The sequence below is a fragment of the Cervus elaphus genome, chromosome 31 (genome assembly GCF_910594005.1).
Source record: "Cervus elaphus chromosome 31, mCerEla1.1, whole genome shotgun sequence".
Classification (NCBI taxonomy): domain Eukaryota; kingdom Metazoa; phylum Chordata; class Mammalia; order Artiodactyla; family Cervidae; genus Cervus; species Cervus elaphus.
In genome coordinates this window covers 44693807-44714940 of record NC_057845.1, presented here as the reverse complement: position 1 = coordinate 44714940, position 21134 = coordinate 44693807, and the positions used below count along the sequence as shown (strand labels likewise).

Genomic DNA, 21134 nt, shown 5'->3' with positions numbered 1-21134 from the left:
CACACTGATTTGTGGATTTTGAAAAGTCCTTGCTTACCTACGATAAATCCCATGTAATAATGGTGTATGCACCTTTAATGTATTCTTGAATTCAGACTGCTAGTATTTTGTTCAGGATTTCTGTGTTTGTGTTCATCAGTGATATTGGCCTGTAATTTTATTTTTTTGTGATGTCTTTTTCTGGTTTTGATAGCAGGGTGATGGTGGCTTGACAGAATTTGTTTGGGAGTTTTCCTTCCTTGGCAGTTTTTGGGAACAGTTTCAGAAGGCTAGGTGTTAGCTTTTTTCTCAGTGTTTGATAGAACTCAATTCTAAGCCATCTGGTCTTGGGCTTTTATTTGTTGGGAGTTTTTAAGTCATAGTTTGAATTATGATACTTGTAATTGGTCTGTTCATATTTTCTTTGTCTTCCTGGTTCACTCTTGAAAGATTGTACCTTTCCAAGAAGTTTTCCATTTCTTCCAGCTTGTTTTATTGGCATGCAGCTATGATCCTTTGTATTTCTGTGATATTAGTTGTAACTTCTTTTTCATTTCTAATTTTATTTATTTGAGTCTTTTACCTCAATAACTCTGGCTGAAGGTTTATTAATTTTGTTTATTTTTTCAAAGAACTAGCATTTAGTTTCATTGATCTTTACAATTGTTTTCTTTGGCTCTATTTCACTTACATCTGCTCTGGTCTGTATGATTTCTTTCCTTCTACTAACTTTAGATTTTGCTTGTTGTTCTTTCTCTTACACTTTAGGTGTAAGCTCAGGTTGTTTATTTGAGATTTTTGTTTCCTGAGGTGAGATTGTCTTGCTATAAACTTCCCTCTTAGAACTGCTTTTGCTGCATCTCAATAGATTTTGGATCATTGTGCTTTCATTTTATTTGTCTTTAGGTTTTTTTTTGATATCCTCTTTGATTTTTTCTAAGGGATTCTTGCCCACAGTAGTAGATACAGTGGTTATCTGAATTAAATGCACCCATTCCAGACCATTTTAGTTCACTGATTCCTGAAATGTCGATGTTCACTCTTGCCATCTCGTCTTTGACCACTTCCAATTTACCCTGATTCATGGACCTAACATTCCAGGTTCTATGCAATATTGTCCTTCACAGCATCAGAATTTACTTCATCACCAGTCACATCCACAACTGGGATTTGTTTTTGCTTTGGCTCCACCTCTTCATTCTTTCTGGAGTTATTTCTCCACTCTTCTCCAGTAGCATGTTGGGCATCTACCGACCTGGGGAGTTCATCTTTCAGTGTCATGTCTTCTTGCCTTTTCATACTGTTCCTGGCAAGAATCCCTTAGAAGAAATGGAATAGCCCTCACAGTCAACAAAAGAGTCCAAAATGCAGTACTTGGGCACAGTCTCAAAAACGACAGAATGGTCTCTGTTGGTTTCCAAGGCAAACCGTTCAGTATCACAGTGATCCAAGCCTGTGCTCCACTCAGAGTCTTCTCTAGTGGCTCAGATGGCAAAAGTCTGCCTACAGATTGAGAGATCTGGGTTTGATCCATAGGTTGGGAAGATCCCCTGGAGAAGGGAATGGCAAACCACTCTAGTATTCTTGCCTGGAAAATCCCATGGATGGAGGGACCTGGCAGGCGTCTATGGAGTTGCAAAGAGTCAAACATGACTGAGCAACTAACACACAGTCCAAGTCTGTGCCCCAACTGCAGTGCCGAAGAATCTGAAGTTGAATGGTTCTGTGATGACCTATAAGAACTTCTAGAACTAACACCAAAAAAAGATTTCCTTTTCATCATAGGGGATTGGAATGCAAAATTAGGAAGTCAAGAGATACCTGGAATAACAGGCAAATTTGGCCTTGAAGTATAAAATGAAGCAGGGCAAAGGCTAACAGAGTTTTGCCAAGAGAACGCACTGATCATAGCAAACACCCTCTTCCAAAAACACAAGAGATGACTCTACACATGGATGTCACCAGATGGTCAATACTGAAATTAGATTGATTTTATTCTTTGCAGCCGAAGATGCAGAAGCTCTATACAGTCAGCAACAACAAGACTGGGAGCTGACTGTGGCTCAGATCATAAACTCCTTATTGCAAAATTCAGACATAAATGAAGAAAGTAGGGAAAATCACTGGACCATTCAGGTATGACCTAAGTCAAATCCCTTATGATTATACAGTGGAAGTGACAAATAGATTCAAGGGATTAGATCTGATAGTCAGAGTGCCTGAAGAACTATGGACAGAGGTTTGTGATGTTGTACAGGAGGCAACAATTAAGACTATCCCCAAGCAAAAGAAATACAAAAAGGCAAAATGGTTGTCTGAGGAGGCCTTACAAATAGCTGTGAAAAGAAGAGAAGCTGAAGGCAAAGGAGAAAAAGAAAGCTGTACTCATCTGAATGCAGAGTTTCAGAGACTAGCAAGGAGAGATAAGGAAGCCTTCCTCAGTGATCAGTGCAAAGAAATAGAGGAAAGCAATAGAATGGGAAAGACTAGATATCTCTTCAAGAAAATTAGCGATACCAAGGGAACATTTCATGCAAAGATGGGCACAATAAAGGACAGAAATGGTATGGACCTAACAGAAGCAGAAGATATTAAGAAGAGGTGGCAAGAATACACATAAGAACTGTACCAAAATGATCTTCATGACCCAGATAACCACAGTAGTGTAATCACTCACCTAGAGCCACACATCCTGGAGTGCGAAGTCAAGTGGGCCTTAAAGCATCACTACGAACAAAGCTAGTGGAGGTGATAGAATTCCAGTTGAGCTAATTCAAGTCCTAAACGATGATGCTGTGAAAGTGCTGCACTCAGTATGCCAGCAAATTTGGAAAACTCAGAAGTGGCCACAGGACTGGAAAAGGTCAGTTTTCATTCCAATCCCAAAGATAGGCAATGCCAAAGAATGTTCAAATGACTGCACATTGCACTTATCTCATATGCTAGCAAAGTAATGCTCAAAATTCTCCAAGTGAATCTTTAGCAGTATGTGAACTGTGAACTTCCAGATGTCCAAGCTGATTTACAAAAGGCAGAGGAACCAGAGATCAGATTGCTACCATTGATGGATCATAGAAAAAGAAGAAAGTTCCAGAGAAACATCTTTATTGAGTATGCCAAAACCTTTGACTTTGTGGATCTCATAATAGTGTGGAAAATTCTTCAAGAGATGGGAATACCAGACCACCTTCCCTGCCTGCTGAGAAATCTGTGTGCAGCTCAAGAAGCAACAGTTAAAACTGGACATGGAACAATGGACTGGTTCCAGATTGGGACAGGAGTACGTCAAGGGTGTGTATTTAGCCTATATGCAGAGTATGTCATGTGAAATGTCCGGCTGGATGAAGCGTAAGCCAGAGTCAAGATTGCCGGGAGAAATATCAATAATCCCAGATATGCAGATGCCATCACCCTTATGGCAGAAAGCGAAGAGGAACTGAGGAGCCTCTTGATGAAAGTGAAAGAGGAGAGTGCAAAAGCTGGCTTAAAACTCAGCACTCAAAAAACTAAAATAATGGTGTCTGGTCCCATTACTTCATGATAAATAGATGGGGAAACAGTGAGAGACTTTATTTTTGGGGGCTCCAAAATCACTGCAGATGGTGACTGCAGCCATGAAATTCAAAGATGCTTGCTCCATTTAAGAAAAGCTTTGACCTACCTAGACAACATATTAAAAAGCAGAGACATTACTTTTCCGACAAAGGTCCATCTAGTCAGAGCTATGGTTTTTCCAGTAGTCATGTATGGATGTGAGAGTTGGACCATAAAGAAAGTTGAGCACTGAAGAACTGATGCTTTTGAACTGTGGTGTTGGAGAAGACTCTCGAGAGTCCGTTGGACTGGAAGGAGATCCAACCAGTCAATCCTAAGGGAAATCAGTCCTGAATATTCATTGGAAGGACTGATGCTGAAGCTGAAGCTTCAGTACTTTGGCCATCTGATGGGAAGAGCCGACTCAATGGCAAAGACCTTGATGCTGGGAAAGATTGAAGACGGGAGGAGAAGGGGACAACAGAGGATGAGATGACTGGATGGCATCACTGACTCAATTTATGCGAGTTTGAGCAAGCTCTGGGAGTTGGTGATGGACAGGGCAGCTGGTATGCTGCAGTCCATGGGGTTGCAAAGAGATGGACATGACTGAGTGACTGAACTGAACTTGATTTCTTCAGTGTTATATTGATTGTTTAATAGTATATTTAGTCTACGTGCTTGGTTTTTTTAGTTTTTTTCTCATAGTTTATTTCTGGTCTCATAGTGTTTTGGTTGGAAAAGATGCTTGATGTGATTTTAGTGTTTTTAGATTTACTGGTGCTCTCTTTGTGGCCCAGCATGTGTTCAATGCAAAGAATGTTCCATTTGCACATGAGAAGAATGTGTATTCTTCTGCTTTTGGATGGAATGGTCTATGGATAGCAGTTAGGCCCACCTGGTCTAATGTGTCATTTAGAACTGCTGTTGCCGGTGTCCTTTTCCCTTTCAGTGAGTCCAGGCCTCCCCAGCAGGCCCTTCAATACTCGCAGTTAATTAAGTCTGCCCGGTCTCTTTATGAAGTCACTGCCTTTTGACCGTGGGTTCTGGTTTGCACAGACTTTGTATGTGCACTTTGAGAGTGGAGTCTCTGTTTCACCTAGTCCTGTGAAAAGCATGCGATCAAACCCTACTGGCCTTCATAGTTAAATTCTCTGGGAACTCTTCCTTCCGTTGCTGGACCCCCAGGGTCGGAAGCCTGATGTGGGGCTCAGAACTTTCGCTTCTGTGGTTAAATTGTTTTCCTCCTTTTGAGTCATCCACCTTGTGGATATGAAACTTCAGTTTGTTGTGACTGTGCCCCTCCTACCATCTCACTGAGAACTCCTTTTTGTCTTTGGATGCTGGGTATCCTTTTTCGGTAGAGTCGAGCATTTTTTTTGTTGATGGTTGTTCAGTGGTGATTTTGATGTTTTCAAAAGGAGGTGGTGAGCTCTTGTCCTACTACTGTGTCATCTTGAGATAATCCTGCATCAGTTTCGTTTGCTGTAGTATTTGTTTTTCAAAATTATAGCTTGATCCAGTATTATATGTAGAAATTATATTTGACTATCTTTATAGTTTTTATCGTTCAGTTGCTCAGTCATGTCCAACTCTCTGACCCCAGGGACTGCAGCTTGCTGAGTTTCCCTCTCCTTCACTGTTTACAGTTTACAAAGAAAACCATTACAGTTTACAGAATTGCAAATAAAATTTATTGTGCTTTCCAGAATACTGTGTTGATAATTTGGGGGTAGTTTATTTCTCTGGGGGAGAGAGTTAAGAGTGTTGCCTGGAATTTGGAAGACTCTTCGTGGTTTGAGTTTTTGGCCTCAGTCCTGTCCCCATGCCTGCCTTTTAAGCAACAAAAAAGAAGTATTATGAATGTTAGTCATTAGATGTTTATAAAGCTAGAGTAAGAGCAAGAATAATTTGAATATAAGGTGTGTAGTGTTGAAGAACTTTGAGTAAATGAAGTGGTCAGAACAGTCAGTGTTACATAGGTTCAAGTTTATGAATTCAAGGAAGCTGCTTTGGGACTTGCTTTGTGTGAATTCCAGGACCCTGGACATACCAAATCCATAAATGCTTAAATCTCTAATATAAAATGGTATAATATCTGAGTTGGAACTTATATGATATAATTCAGAAAGCAAAATAATTCAGGATAACCTTCAGTTAGTTAGGATAACCTTAGTTAGGTAGAACCTTTTGGAACGTATTTTTGTATAGTACATATATTTTAAAACTGAAATACTAAACATGTTTGATAATGCTTGAAATGCATTTCAGAATAATGCTTTATTGACTTAAAAAAGGGAGTACTTCCTTTTCTGTGATATGTGATGTGTTAGTCACTCAGTCATGACTGACTCTTTGCAACCCCATGGGCTGTAGCCTGCCAGGCTCCTCTGTCCTTGGAATTTTCCAGGCAAGAATGCTGGAGTGGGAAGCCATTTCCTTCTCCAGGGGATCTTCCCATCCCAGGGCTTGAACCCGGGTCTCCTACATTGCAGGCAGATTCTTTACCATCTAAGCCAACCAGGGAAGCCCATCCTTTTCTGTAGGGTCATAGATTTATTGGAGATTTAAAATTAAAGGGTCTTGATTTTTTTTTAAAAAAAGAAACTGTGAAAGTAATTGATTGCCTTATGAATGATTACATACCACAGTTGTCTGCTGAGGAGAGATATTTTGGCTTCTTTTAAGAGAGCAGTAATCAGTACTCTACTGTTTCAAATTATTGTCCCTTTTCAGTTACAAAATAATACGTATTAAAACTTACATTTAAAAAAGAAAACCAGTGTCTAAATTAGTTGTAGTTTCTAAAATCAACGTGAATTTAAAAAACATTTAAGACACTACTTTTCAAAATTTTATTAAGACTTTTTTTTTTTATCATAGTCAAATGCAATTGTAGCAAAAGGAAAATATGATTTGGTTGCTTTGCTTTGGTTACTAATACTACCTTTTAATATATTTCCTTTATCATATTTTTTGTACAATGAACATTTGCTTTGTGAATGCAGTTTAAAATGGGATGTGTCTTTATGTTTATCCATGTTGGTATGCTTATTTAACAGTGGAGTTTAAAAAAACAAGCTCTGAAAGTAGTTTAGCAATTTTGATGTTTTCTTTGAGCTCTTCTGAAGAGGATCCTTTCTGTACTTTTTGGCCAAAAATGTCTCTTTTGTTTTTTAGACCTCAGTAGTGGAAGTAGAGATTGTGCCCATCTTGAAGAGGGGAGTGGAAACAAGGATGATACAAATTCTGTTTCAAGAGTGGAACCCACTCTGATTTCCAGGAAGAGAAAGAAAAGGCTTAGAAGTAATTTACCTGATTCTCATAATCCTACTTCTCTGTATAAGTCAGCAGAACAGACAGTAAGTAGAGGTGTTTAGATGTCATATGAAATAATTTGTCCTAAGATAAAAATGAATTGACTGTGACCAAATAATGTTCTCCTAGCTTTCTGTTTTCATCATCAAGACTTTTTTCTTTGCCTATTTTTTTGATTCTGTTTTTTTTTTAATACTTTAAATGCAACTTTATTTTTCTTGCAGTAATACAGTTATGGGATCAAATTTCAAATACAGTCATCACTGAGTATCTACAGTGTGTTAGTTCCAGGACCTTGGACATACCAAATCCATGGATGCTTAAATTAAATCTCTTATATTAAATGGTATAATATTTGCATATAATCTGCACCTTGCTGTATATTTTAAATCATGTCTAGACTGCTTGCCAACTAATACTTTGTAAATGGATGTGAAAAAATGTAAATGCTCTGTAAATAGTGGCCTGTGCATGACAAATTCAAGTTTTGCCTTTTGTAAATCCCTAGAATTATTTTTCCAGAAATATTTTCCATTTGCAGTTGGTGGAACCCATAGTTGGTGGAACCTGCACATATAGAGGGCTAACTGTATTATGAACAAATAAAAAAGTTTAAATTATTTCTCCTCTGATACCAGCCTTTCCTTAGTGGTTTGTTGTATATCCTACAGGCCTGTTTCTTCTCTCTGCCTTATTTTAACCACATACTAGTCATACTGTCTAGCCAATTGCTATTTCACTTGGTCTGTGAAATTATTACCAGACTATTTTATCAGTAGTAATTTACTTCCAGTTTCTTTAGACTTCTCTTTTTCCAGAGTTTAGGAAATCTGTTGTAGGAATTATAATACTTAATGTGTACATTACTTAGTTTCAAAAACTTAGTATACAGTTAACAATAAAAGTGTAAGGAGATAGTTTTTTTTTTTTTTTTGGAGATAGCTTTTTGAGTCCTTTGATTAACAAGGCATTTCAGGACTTTGCAGTGCCTTTGAGTTACAAACATGATTTAGATTTATATGGTAATAAAGATGTGAGAGTTGGACTATAAAGAAAGCTGAGCACCGAAGAACTGATGCTTTTGAACTGTGGTGTTGGAGAAGACTCTTGAGAGTCCCTTGGATAGCAAGGAGATCCAACCAGTCCATCCTAAAGGAAATTGGTCCTGAGTATTCATTGGAAGGACTGATGCAGAAGCTGAAACTCCAGTACTTTGGCCACCTAATGTGAAGAACTGACTCATTTGAAAAGATCCTGATGCTGGGAAATACTGAAGGTGGGAGGAGAAGGGGACAACAGAAGATGAGATGGTTGAATGGCATCACCGACTCAATGGCCATGTGTTTGAGTAGACTCTAGGAGTTGGTGATGGACAGGGAGGCCTGACGTAGTGCAGTCCATGGGGTCGCAAAAAGTTGGACACGACTGAGTGACTGAACTGAGACAGATGAAGGCAGTAATTGATTTTCGTAATCTTTCATATTGTTATCCTAAGTTTTTAATTTTTTTGCTTTTGTAACTAAAGTCACATAATGTCAAATGGCCTCTTTTGCAAAATAAAGCTGTAATAATTTTTTCTCTTATTTAAAGTTGACTTAGATTGTGGGAGACTTCTGAACCACTTCTAAATATGGGAGTTTCCCCTTCCCATCCTTTTAAAAAATATTTAGGCATCTGATTGGACAGACCCAAGTTTTGTATCTTTATATTAATACTTGAGAGACTTTGGCAAGAGTAATGTAGTGTAATTGTGTACTTTTCTATTCCTATAGTTATAGAAATGATAAGTATTTTTACCTTTATAGGGATTTAAACTTAAAAAGGATTGTTCATGTGAACCAAATTTGAAAAGTGCTGATTTTCGTATTCATTTATTTATGTTCAGAAAGAACAAGAAAATGACCCAGCGGTATTCACTGAGTTGGAAAAGTCAAGTGAAAACTATCATGAGGATCCAAAACTGTTTGAAGAAGTTACGCATGAATCCACAGAAAGTGATTTTGCTCAGCTACCCTCACTTTGTGATCAGGAGTTGGCTTTGAGTGCTTCTCCTCACATGCGCTCTGACTGTTCAACCATGGGCACTTTTGAGAGCTCTATTTCCTCTGATGCTGTGGGGAATTCTGCTTTAGTTGTGAAGGATGAGAATGAATCGAACACAATAGAAAAACCTGTTTTAGGTGAACACAGTGAAGGGAACCCATCATTTATCTCTGCTGAACCAAGTAAGTAACATGAGGATGATAAAAGCCATTCATTTTCTCTACTCTGCTTAGTTGTTTTATTTCTTCTGTCGAAGAAATTTTGCTGAGGCACTGTGTTGTTTATTACATCTGTGTGGAATATATTACCTTCAGGAAAAAAAAAAAAGACTTGTGGTTTTGGGATGTCATTAATTTTGTAGTATTGATTTAGGTAAGGAATGGAGTGCTTGGAAGCAGAAGTTAATTTTTTTTTATTAGTGTACTCATCAGTATCTTATCAATAGTTTTTTGTTTTTGCACAAATCTTTAAGGACCATTATTGTCATTTTGATTGATTAAGCTGAAGTACAGAGAGTTTAAGTGCCATTTACTTATTGTCATTAATTTTGATTTTAATTTTCAAGTATTTGATAGGGTCACATGATACAAAAAAGGTTCTAAAGAATATCTATTGACTAGTCTCCCACATTTTTCCTTAGCCATTCATTTCCTCCTCCTAGAAGAAACTAGTGTTAACAGGACTTAAAGTACAATTTAGAATGATGACATTAATACATTATTAGAATTAGAATCTGTTCCTAAGTTCTCCTAATGGCTTTATCTATTTTAAAATACCTTCTTCCTCCAGAGAGTAAGGTTGCAGATAACTGCTAAATAATAGCACTCATGTGAAAACATTGTATGCCACTAGCATAAATCAGATAATGAATGATGGGCTACTTTCTAAACTGAATAAAGTTAGATTATTCAGTTCAGTAGAATTATTAAAGATCTATTGCGTGAATTAGAAAATTCTCTTTTTATATGTGATTATTGTGACACATTTAAAAAAATACATTTTTCCATTTTAGTTGTTGTTTCTAGTGATGAAGAAGGACCCACTGAACATAAAAGTTCAGAAATTCTTAAATCACAGCCTAAGCAGGATGATGCCGTCTCTCATGAAAGTGAGAGTACTTCTGAACCAGTAGTGTCTGAACTACCATTGCTTACTTGTGAGTCTGTACAGGTAATTTATTTCTGTCTTCTCACAGATTAACAGTGAAATATACACTATTGGCTAATGACTATTTTTTTTTGTTTCATCAAGCAGAATATTGTGTAAAAATTACATATTTCTTAGTTTAAATTCTGAGACAACTTTTGTATTAGTTTGAGGGAAGCATATAATTGTCTTTATTTTGAAGTGAAAGGCTTAATGTCATTTTTCTTTTGGTCATTTTTATTTTTTCAATCTAAATATTCTGACTCAAGTATTCTCTTTTTGGGTTCTCATTGGACATTTAAGTACTTTACCAAAACATTTTCTAGAATGAAATGTTTTCTAGTATTTGTGTAGTCTTGTAGTACAAGGGCTACTTGGAATTATTTCTTTTCCTCACATGCTATTAAAACAGCATGAGGTAGAGGAAAGAACCTGACTTCTTGAGATATTCAGAGCTGTGTTCAGATCTTGGATCTGCCATTTGGACAAGTCTCTTAACTTCTTTAAGCCTGTTTCCTTATATACTAAATGAGAATGATAACACCTATTTCACAAGATTATTTTGAGTATTAAATGAAACATATGAAAGCGTTTAGAAAAGTGTCACGAACCTATCAGTTTGATAAGTCCTTTGTCTCTTCCTTCTTACAGAAGTGGAAGTGTGTGTTGGTTTAATGTCAGCCAGTGGTGTTTTTGACATACGTCTTAGAAGAGTATAGCTCTAAAGTAAGGTTCAAGTTATTTATTGTCAGTATTCATTCATATTATCAGCTTCTGATTTTCCTGTTTTAAAGAAATGATAGTCAGTCACTACCAGTGCAGAAATGGTTAACTTCTGTTAGTTGTTTTTGAATAATTCAAAGGCTGTTATTTTGTAGAGTGTGGTGAAGAATTTGGTCAGTTCAATGAAAACAGTCTGATAGGTTGATTATTGTTTCATGGGTGTTTCTGTTGCATTTGTTACTTCATACAGAAATCACCTCAGCAATTGTGTTCTGAATTTTTGTTAAAATGTAGCAATTGTTGCCCAACTGGGCCAGCAGCCTACTTGATAGCTTAGCTGTATTTGTAATTAAAACAATATTGATAATGTGTTCAAAATTCTAAATGAATTGCAATTCCCTTGGCAGCATGTAAATTGACAGTGCAGTATGAAATGATCATGTTAAACGAAAATTACATCCCTTGTAGAGCTGACAACATATGATCACAGCCAAGCAGCAAATAACATAGAGATCTACCAAGATCTGTAAGGCAGAATATACCTCTGCACCCTTCCTTGTTTCCAGTTTTAAATGAAATTGTTAGAAACATGGATTGACCATTTTTAAAGGCAGTTAGTCTTTACCAATTGTGACACCCAATAAGGAATTCTTTATAACTCATCTTCTCAATTTATCACTTAAAACACATAGTTATTTGACTAATTAGAACCATCTGTCATTGATTAGATTCCCCCTTTTTTGCTTAAGGGATAAGAAGAGTACAGTAAGCAATAAAAGATGAGAATGATTTTAAAAAAAAGATAAATGGCATCATGAGCCATTACTCATTATTGAGTAGTGTGCATGTTTGAGGTGAAGATTAATCAACATTTTCTAGAGATAGGAGAGTGAATACCCATGCATAATTGCTCTAGTAGTGGTTTATTTGGTCATTAGTGATGTTAAAGTTAAAGAGGCATAATGTGCAACAGCTAGGCAAATATGGAGTTGAAAAAGTCATCTGAAAGCATTGTAGAACTCAGAAGAGATCATGAGAAATTGCTGTTATTGATACTGCCTGGTACTCTATTATAACTTAAAAGCAGAGTTGTGAATTTTTTGAGCAGAAGTGGAATGATTTTTGAGATTTTTGAGACAGTGCACATAGTAAATCATATAGATTTGATGTATCAGCATTTCTTAGGCAGTTATATCCCTTCTTGTGCACTAAGAATGCAATAGCTAAGAGCATCTTCTTGGTTTATAGAAGCAATTTTATATGCTTGAAATATCCCTTGACCTGCAGATAGAAAGCTGATTTGTTTTAGTTTTGCTTCTTACTAGCAGTGTTATTTTAAGCAAGTCACTTAACCAGTCCAAACATCTATTAGCTCTACTTATGAAATGCATAAAGAAAAAAATAACTTGTCCTATGGGGTTGTTGTGGTGACTAGAAGAGATATTTAAAAGCTCATGTTAAACTAAGCATTATATAAATCTTAATTTATTTTTATTGAGTTAAAAATAAATAAAGTCCATTAGGGAATACTGAATTTGAAATCATGAATTTGATACAGAGAAGGATGTATTTCTGCATTGTAGGTCCTATGGAATTAATTTAGGATTCAACTAGAGTAATTTTCTCAAAGTAAATCGTATACTTTTTAAGGGAAAAATCTAGATAACTGTTTCTTGACAGTAAGAACAATGTAAAATCCTTCACAAACTCATTAATGATAATTTAAAGAAGTATTTGACTTTAAAAAGCATTGTCAACATTTATATAATACTTAGCATTACATGCATTTTATAATTTTTTCATTGTTAGACTTCATCTGAATTATGTACATATAATCCTGTCATGGAAAACATTTCCTGTCTTATACCTAAAAATGAGATGGATCTACAACTGGATTTTATATTTACTTCTGTTTATATTGGTAAAATAAAAGGAGCTTCTAAAGGTTGTGTTACAGTAAGTATATATTTTTTTCTTTAGTTTTGCTTCTTGGGCAAGGTCAATTTTCAGATTGCCTCTTTAGTGCAAATTAAAATGGAATTGATATTAATTTTATATAGAACATTTTGAATATGTTATTATATCTGTTTTGAAACATATCTTTAAATAGGAAATCTTGAAACCATAGAGGAATGCCCTAAAATCATCTCTCTAATCTGACTTCTCTAATGAAGATTATGTATGAAAAGAATCATGTGCAGCACTGATATTCTTTGGGTTCTAAAACTTACTTGATGGTAAAGTAAATATTTCTTTGGAGTATTATTGATAGCAAAAAGAGTGAATCTTATTTTATTATTTTAAATTATTGTAAACTGAGTTTAAATTATTGTAAATTTGGAAAACTTAGCAGTGGCCACAGGACTAAAAAAGATCATTTTTCATTCCAATCCCAAAGAAGGGCAATGCCAAAGATTGTTCAAATTACTGCACAATTGCTTTAATTTTACATACTAGCAAAGCAATGCTCAAAATCCTCCAAGCTAGGCTTCAACAGTGCGTGAACCGAGAACTTCCAGATGTTCAAGCTGGATTTAGAAAAGGCAGAGGAACCAGAGATCAAATTGCCAACATCTGTTGGATCATAGAAAAAGCAAAAGAATTGCAGAGAAACATCGACTTCTGCTATGCTAAAGCCTTTGACTGTGTGGATCACAACAAACTATGGAAAATTCTTAAGGGGATGGAAATACCAGACCACCTGACCTGCCTCCTGAGAAGCCTGTATGCAGGTCAGGAAGCAACAGTTAGAACCGGACTTGGAACAACAGACTGCTTCCACATAGGGAAAGGCGTCCGTCACGGCTGCGTGTTGTCACCTGCTTATTTCACGTACGTGCAGAGTGCTGTGCTTCGCTTAGCTGCTTAGTTGTGTCTGACTCTTTGCGGCCCCACGGACTGCAGCCCTCCTGGCTCCCCAGCGAAATACAGGGCTGGATGAAGCAAGAATCTTCTAGATTCAAGCTGCCGGAATCAAAATTGGAATCAAGATTGCTGCGAGAAATACCAGTAACCTCACATATGCAGATGGTACCACCCTTATGGCAGAAAGTGAAGAGGAATTAAAGAGCCTCTTAATGAAGGTGAAAGAGGAGAGTGAAAAAGTTTGTTTACAATTCAGCATTAAAAAAACTAAGATCATGGCATCTGGTCCCATCACTTCATGGCAAATAGATGGGGAAACAATGGAAACAGTGAGAGACTTTATTTTATTGGGCTCCAAAATCACTGCATATGGTGACTGCAGCCATGAAATAGAAAGATGCTTGCATGTTGGAAGAAAAGCTATGACAAACCTAGACAGCATATTAAAAAACAGACATTGCTTTGTCAACAAAGGTCCATATAGTCAAAACTATGGTTTTTCTAGTAGTCACGTATGGATTTGAGTGCTGAAGGCTGAGTGCTGAAGAACCGATGCTTTTAAACTGTGGTATTGGAGAACACTCTTGAGAGTCCTTTGGACTGCAAGGAGATCAAACCGGTCAATTCTAAAGGAAATCAGTCCTGAATATTCATTGGAAGGACTGATGTTGAAGCTGAAGCTTCAGTACTTTGGCCCCCTGATACAAAGAACTGACTCATTAGAAAAGACCCTAGTGCTGGGAAAGATTGAAGACAGGAGGAGAAGGGGACGACAGAGGAAGAGATGGTTGGATGGCATCACCAACTCCATGGACGTAAGTTTGAGTAAGCTCTGGGAGATGGTGAAGGAGAGGGAAGCCTGGCACGCTGCTGTCTATGGGGTCACAAAGAGTTGGATGCGACTCAGTGTCTGAACGACAACAGAGTTCTCCAAATTCCTAAACTTGTTATTTAAGGATATCCAGGAATAGTTCCTCTTGTTTTTCCACTTTCTTCTCAGTATTAATGCCTCACATTTTATGTGAAAGCCATACTGGATTTTGCTCAGTTCTTTTTATTTTCTCACTACTTTTCTGCCTGTTAAATTATTTTAAGGCCTATCTTGAAATACCTCCTCTTCCGGAAAACCTTCCCTGATTTCTTCTTCCTAACCAGAATTAACTTCTCCTTTTACTGTGTACTTAGAGCACTTTGTTTGTACATCTGTTGTAAGATTTATTCTTTGTGCTTTTGTTTGTATTCTTGCCTAGATCTCTCTATTAGACTTTAAGCATCTTGTGATGAAGAGCCATACTTTTACTTCCGCTTAAACTTTACATAAATGGCTCACACTTAAATAGGCACTTAGAAACATTAGTTGAATTGACCATATCAAATTATAATTCAAGTATTTTCCTAGAAGGTTTATCATTATCTCACTGTGTTATAGATAGGGCAGGGAATATAAAAATGTTAAGACATGATCTCTGCTCTCCTCTGCCTGGAGCGGTCAGGGAACATGTCACAGAGAGGACAGCATATGATTTAAGACATGAAGTCGATGTTTACTTGGCAACCATGTACCATGTACTCTATTATCCCAGCAGAGTAAACGTGTACAAGTTCTGGGAAGTACCCATAATGGTAGCTTATGATATAGTTAAAATTGCTTTGATTGAAAGCATCACAGCAATTCTGTTTAAAATGTATCTTCTCTGATCACTAATTTTCAGATATTAATGCTTTTGTTATGCCTAAGATGATTTTTTAAATTAAGAAATTTTGTTCACTTTTTCTTAATTTTCCCCCCTACTTTTTAGCTTTTTCATTTAAAATTCAGGTTTGACCAGTTTTTTCTGTAGAATTCTTTGTAATGGCCAAAAATTGGGTAACCTAAATATGTTATGGTAACTGATTAGCTAAGGGAGGATTATTTAATATAAATATTCCTCAGTGGGTTTTCATTAATTAATGTATTAACTATGCTGTTATACACTCAGGTAGACTTGTTATGGGCAAAAATCAAAACCAAGCAAAAAACTACAAATGAATGAAGTGAAAGTCGCTCAGTTGTGTCCGACTCTTTGCCACCCCATGGACTGTACAGTCCATGGAATTGTATAGGCCAGAATACTGGAGTGGGCAGCCTTTCCTTTCTCCAGGGGATCTTTCCAAACCAGGAATCAAACCCAGGTCTCTCACCTTGCAGGCGGATTCTTTACCCACTGAGCCACCAGGGAAGCCCACAAATGAATAAAGGAACAATTTGAAGAGTACCTGTAACCTTGCTTATCCAGAGATAATTACTGTTAATTCTACATCATTCTGTATTCTTCATATTAACTGTATATATTTAAAACCAAAGGATGTAGCATTGTATATTGTTGTTTAGTTGATTCTTTTGTGACCCCATGGACTGTAGCCAGCCAGACTCCTCTGCCCATGGGATTTCGCAGGGAAGAATACTGGAGTGGGCTGCCATTTCCTTCTCCAGGGGCTCTTCCTGACTCAGGGGCTGAACTTGCGTTTCCTGCACTGGCAGGCGGATTCTTTACCGCTGAGCCACCAGAGCAGTCCATTCTGCATACTGTTTTCTAACTTACCATAATCACATTAAATTAATTCACCTACCTATTTTGGAATAATTGGATTGTCCTGAATTCCTGACTGTTGGACATTGCCGTTGTCCCCAGTGTTTTGCTATTACAAGTAATATAGGACTGCAGATATTCAATAAATGTCATAAAGCAGGTCTTAAAAATTTGTCTCATGTCTATTGGAATGCAGACTTTAATTAAAACAAAAAATCTTAAATGTCTGATTATAGGAACATGGTTTTATAAATTAAAGTAAATATATGCAGGTAAAATATATGTGTGTGAAGAAAGGTTGAAAGGAATTCTTCAAAAATTAAAACAGCTATGTTACTATGGAGGGATTGTAGGAAGTTTTAAAGTTGAAAAATATAATGAATAACATGAAATAGGAAAAAGGTAAAAGTCTTAAAAGTTTCAAGCTTTTCATAAGACTTAATATATATTCTTGTTCAGACAGAGTTTATCATACTCTATATAACTTATAGGTAAAGAACTTCTTTCTTTTGGGGAGGGGATAGTATATTAGAGGATTAAACTTAGTCATTTTCCAGATCTTTAATGAGTATCTGCTGGGTATTGTTATGGACACTGGAAATACTGTTCTCTGTCATGACAGTTACAGTTGAGCTGCACTGGAGAAATACCTGTAGTGGGAAACTCTTATATAAGTTAGAGCCATTATTTTAGTGTGGTACATTTAAGTTATTATTGCCTTTTTTTTTCTTTTTTAGTGTTGAGAATGCTTCAGTAGAAAATGCTGCACATTTAATTTTTTAGATCTTAACTTTGTTAATAATAGGAAAAATGTTTATTAAGTGTATATTTAAAAAAACTATACTGGCTGTTGTTAGAAGTTACAAAAAATCTCTTATGTTCAGCTTTATTTTTAAGTTTAAATAGATATGGTATGATTTCAGAGAACTTGGGGTTACCTTATTGCCACAAAAACATCTTTCTGATTTCTTAACTAGGGATTCAGTTTTTTGCTGCATACAGGGCTTTGGCTTTGGGAAGGTTGCATGTTGGCTTAGTCATTGAAAAAGGCGAAATGAGTATGTAATTATTGCCAAGTTGAAAGTTTTGATAGGACAAGGTTGCTTATGGTGGGAGAATGAAACAATAATCTAGAAAGCAGCAGCCAGATATATAGATGCAGTACTTCTAATTCATAATTTCATAGTAATGACTGTAAAATCTTAATAGCAAACACTTCTTATATTCATTTTCTATAGCTCATTGTTTACAGTTGCTAAGATATATTTTAGGAGATTAACGACCCAGTGAAATATGTCAGAAAGAATTTAGCAAGGGGTATATACACGAAATATACAGCAGTTATAGGAAAGTGACATAGTAATAAGATGTATTTGACTAAATCAGACTAGATAACATACCGAATCAGATGCTAGAGTCTAATGATAATAGCTCCTCTTGATTAAGGTTCTGACCTAAAGCTGAGAGGTTCAGTAAGTTGCCTAAGTTTACCTACTTATTGTTTATAAAAAGTAGTAGGGATAAGAGAGGCAACATTTGAACCCCATTTGTCCTTTTCCTCAAATTTTGCTTTAGTGGCTAACTTACACTATGATATGTGAGTTTTATATTTGGAAAACTACAGCATGAAAAGAATTTTAAATTAGAAAAAAATAAGAGTCATAGTAAACCTGTGGTTTCACCAAGCACTATTTGCTACTTATTTGGAACTTTGTTGGTAGTTAATTTAGGTACCCATGTACCAAGACCATTTTTGATTTTGTTTTCTGCTCACAGACTATATCCCTGATTTGGTCAACAGTTTCATAAATGTATTGATCAAAAGGGAAACCTAACCAAGTAACAAATCAATAGGCATGAATTAATTTGACAGACTTGAAGGGACCTCTATTTTAGATGGTACACGTAAGATTTAGGTGCTCCACAACTCTTGAAAGTTTATTATAAAATCAACAATTAAGGAGATCAAAAGATATACAAAAGATATATATACAAAAGATACTTAGAGAAAATTTAGTGTCTTGGCACAGATGTAGTGGAATGAGCAGGAACCTTGCTGAATCCTCAGTCAGAAGGAAATTTATAACATGAAACAAAGAAAAATAAATGCTGGGAATGTCAGTAAAGATAAGAATCAAATTCTGCTTTGTAGTTAATTAACCAAAATCATTGATACTCTGAGGTCTCTTGGCAGTTTCTTTTGGACTTTATCTTATTTCTTCCTTAAATATTCTGGAAACATTTTGAAAATATATTAAGTATAGTCTTACTGGTTTTATAAATGAGCATATTGAGAATTAAATTCCTTGCACAGGGTTCTTAAACTTCTGTAAAACTAAGTCTTTACAGTGAAATATCTTCTTAGTTTATTGAGGAAAAGACTTGTGACTTTTAGTACATAGACTTTGATTACCTACTTGTGGTTTAAAGAAGAAAAATTTTTTGAAAAATTTGAATAGTAACGCATTTCAGGTGGTAACTCCTGTTTTGCTTTTTTGTTTTTTCTTTAGTTCACAACAAAGTATATTAAGATCCCATTTCAAGGTAAGCTATCATTGTCTTATGACCTCTTTTCACTGTAATTTTGAGTATAAAATAACTGGTCAGCAAAAATTCTGAAGTATTTCTGCAACTAGTTTTTCATACTTTTTTCCACTGTAGAATTTGCATAAATGTAAGATTAATAATGTGTTTCAACCTAACACTATTTTAGTAGCTTCCAAAGGAGTTAAAATATTTTGTAACACTTAAAATGGTATATTATTTTAATGACTTATAATATTAAGGGATAAGAAAAATAGTTTTTATAGTGAGAGTTTTGATATATAAAAATGGATGAAAATAGAAAATATAAGTAAAGAATGAAGAAAATTTTTAGTGTTGCACACAACCATGTCAATGGCTTTGCATAGGGATTGAGAGAGAGTATTTATACCATTTGTTATCTAATAGATAAGATGAAGTACCTGTGGATTAGAAAAAGTGGATAAAGTACACTTTTATCTAAAGGATTAAATAAAGTACAAAGTAGATTAGAAAATGTACCTGTGATTTGTGGAGACTGAGGTTTCTCATTCTCTTCCCAAGTAAAAACCTTTCAGAATAAACGACACTAAGAGAACAAATAATAAGCAATAGAGAACAGTCTCTTTAGAGAATGGATTATGAAAAGAATGAGCAAGAAAAATATATACAGATAGCACTTCAGAAATGAACTGGGAAGAAGAATCCTGGGTTCCAAGACTAAAGACGAGATTAAAGTAACTTTAGCTGGACTCCCCCGTATACCCATGTACAGAATCCACAACTATGTGTTATAAATCTAATGATTAGGAAGCTACTATAAGTAGTAAGAATGTATAAGGCACATGTAATATATAAGAATACGTATATGTGTGTGTGTGTATATACACCCGGATATTTTTAATTAGGAAATTTTAATAAGTTATTATGGAACAATATAACACTAGCTATTTAGGAGAAACAAAGACCTGTGGTTCAAAAGAAGATTTCATAAAAGACAGTGCTGTAATCTGTAGATAAACATCTGTGCAACAGAGCTACCTCTCAAATTCTTTTTTAAAAATAAAGATATAAATGACATGCAACATATTAATTTCAGGTGCACAGCATGGGAGAAGATATTTGAAAATCATATATTTGATAAAGGGTTCATATCCAAAATATATAAAGAATGCATACAGTTTAACATCAGTGAAACAACCAACCTGATTAAAAAGTGGGCAGAGGACCTGAACAGACATTTTTCCAAAGACATACAGATACATGAGAAGATACTCAACATCACTGATTGTCAGTGAAATGCAAAGCCAAACCACAGCAAGATAACCACCTCACGCTGGTCAGAATGGCCATCATCACAATGACGACAAATAACAAGTGTTGGAAAGTGTTAGTTGCTCAGTCACGTTTGATTCTTTTTTTGCAACCCCATGGACTGTAGCTTGCCAAACTCCTCTGTCCATGAGATTCTCCAGGCAAGAGTACTGGAGTGGGTTGCCATTCCCTTCTCCAGGGGATCTTCCTGACCCAGGGATCAGACCTGGGTCTCCTGCATTGCAAACAGATTCTTTACTGTTTGAGCCACTAGGGAAGCCAAGTGTTGGAAAGGATGCAGAGAAAAGGGAAACCCCTCTTGCACTGTTGGGATACATTCAGAGTGTAAATTGATGCAGCCACTATGGAAAATAGTTATGGAGGTTGGTCAAAAAATTAAAAATAGAACTGTGTGACCCAGAAATTTCACTTCAGGATATTTACCCTAAGAAAACAAAACACTATTTTGAAAAAGTACATGCACCCCCAGTATTGACTGCAGCATTGGTTATTCACAGTAGCCAAGTAAGCTTATGTGGAAGCAACCTAAGTGTCTGTTGATAGATGAGTGGATAAAGAAGATGCAAGATATGTGGACCACTACTCAGCCATTGTAAAATGAAGTCTTGCCATTTGTGACACCATGGGTGGACCAAGTGGGTACTATGCTTAGCAAAATGAGGCGGACAAAAACAAATACTGTATGATCTCACTTGTATATGGAATCCAAAAATATAAACAAACGGGAAGCAGACTCATATAAAGAGAACAAGCAGCTAGTTGCCAGAGAGGAGAGTGATGGGGAGCTGGGCAAAATTTAGTGAATAAGGCAAAATAAATTTATTTAAAATAAGCCCCAGAAATATAATCTTCAATATAAGGAATATGGTCAGTAATACTATAAACTTTATAGGGAGACAGATGGTTAAACTTATTATGGTAATCATTTCATAATGTATGCAAATATCAAATCACTATGTTGTAACCTGAAACTAACATTATATTATGTGTCAACTATATTTCAATTAAAAAAAAAAAAGACATATGCCGGAGCCTGCCGGCAAACGAACTGGTCAAGAACGCAATTACCAGAGTACCTAGGAAAAAGAAGACTCAGAA

At 35.9% G+C, this 21134-nt stretch overlaps 1 protein-coding gene across 9 annotated transcripts in view; it reads left to right on the top strand.

The window, feature by feature from the left end:
- SENP7 (SUMO specific peptidase 7) overlaps positions 1–21134 on the top strand; it is a 163563-nt gene that overhangs the window by 105488 nt on the left and 36941 nt on the right. For all 9 annotated transcript variants that reach the window (XM_043893184.1, XM_043893185.1, XM_043893186.1 and 6 more), the window contains 5 exons: positions 6694–6875; positions 8717–9056; positions 9887–10044; positions 12553–12699; positions 18689–18722. In XM_043893184.1, the coding sequence (XP_043749119.1) occupies positions 6694–6875; positions 8717–9056; positions 9887–10044; positions 12553–12699; positions 18689–18722 (861 nt within the window). The remainder of the gene's footprint in view (positions 1–6693; positions 6876–8716; positions 9057–9886; positions 10045–12552; positions 12700–18688; positions 18723–21134) is intronic.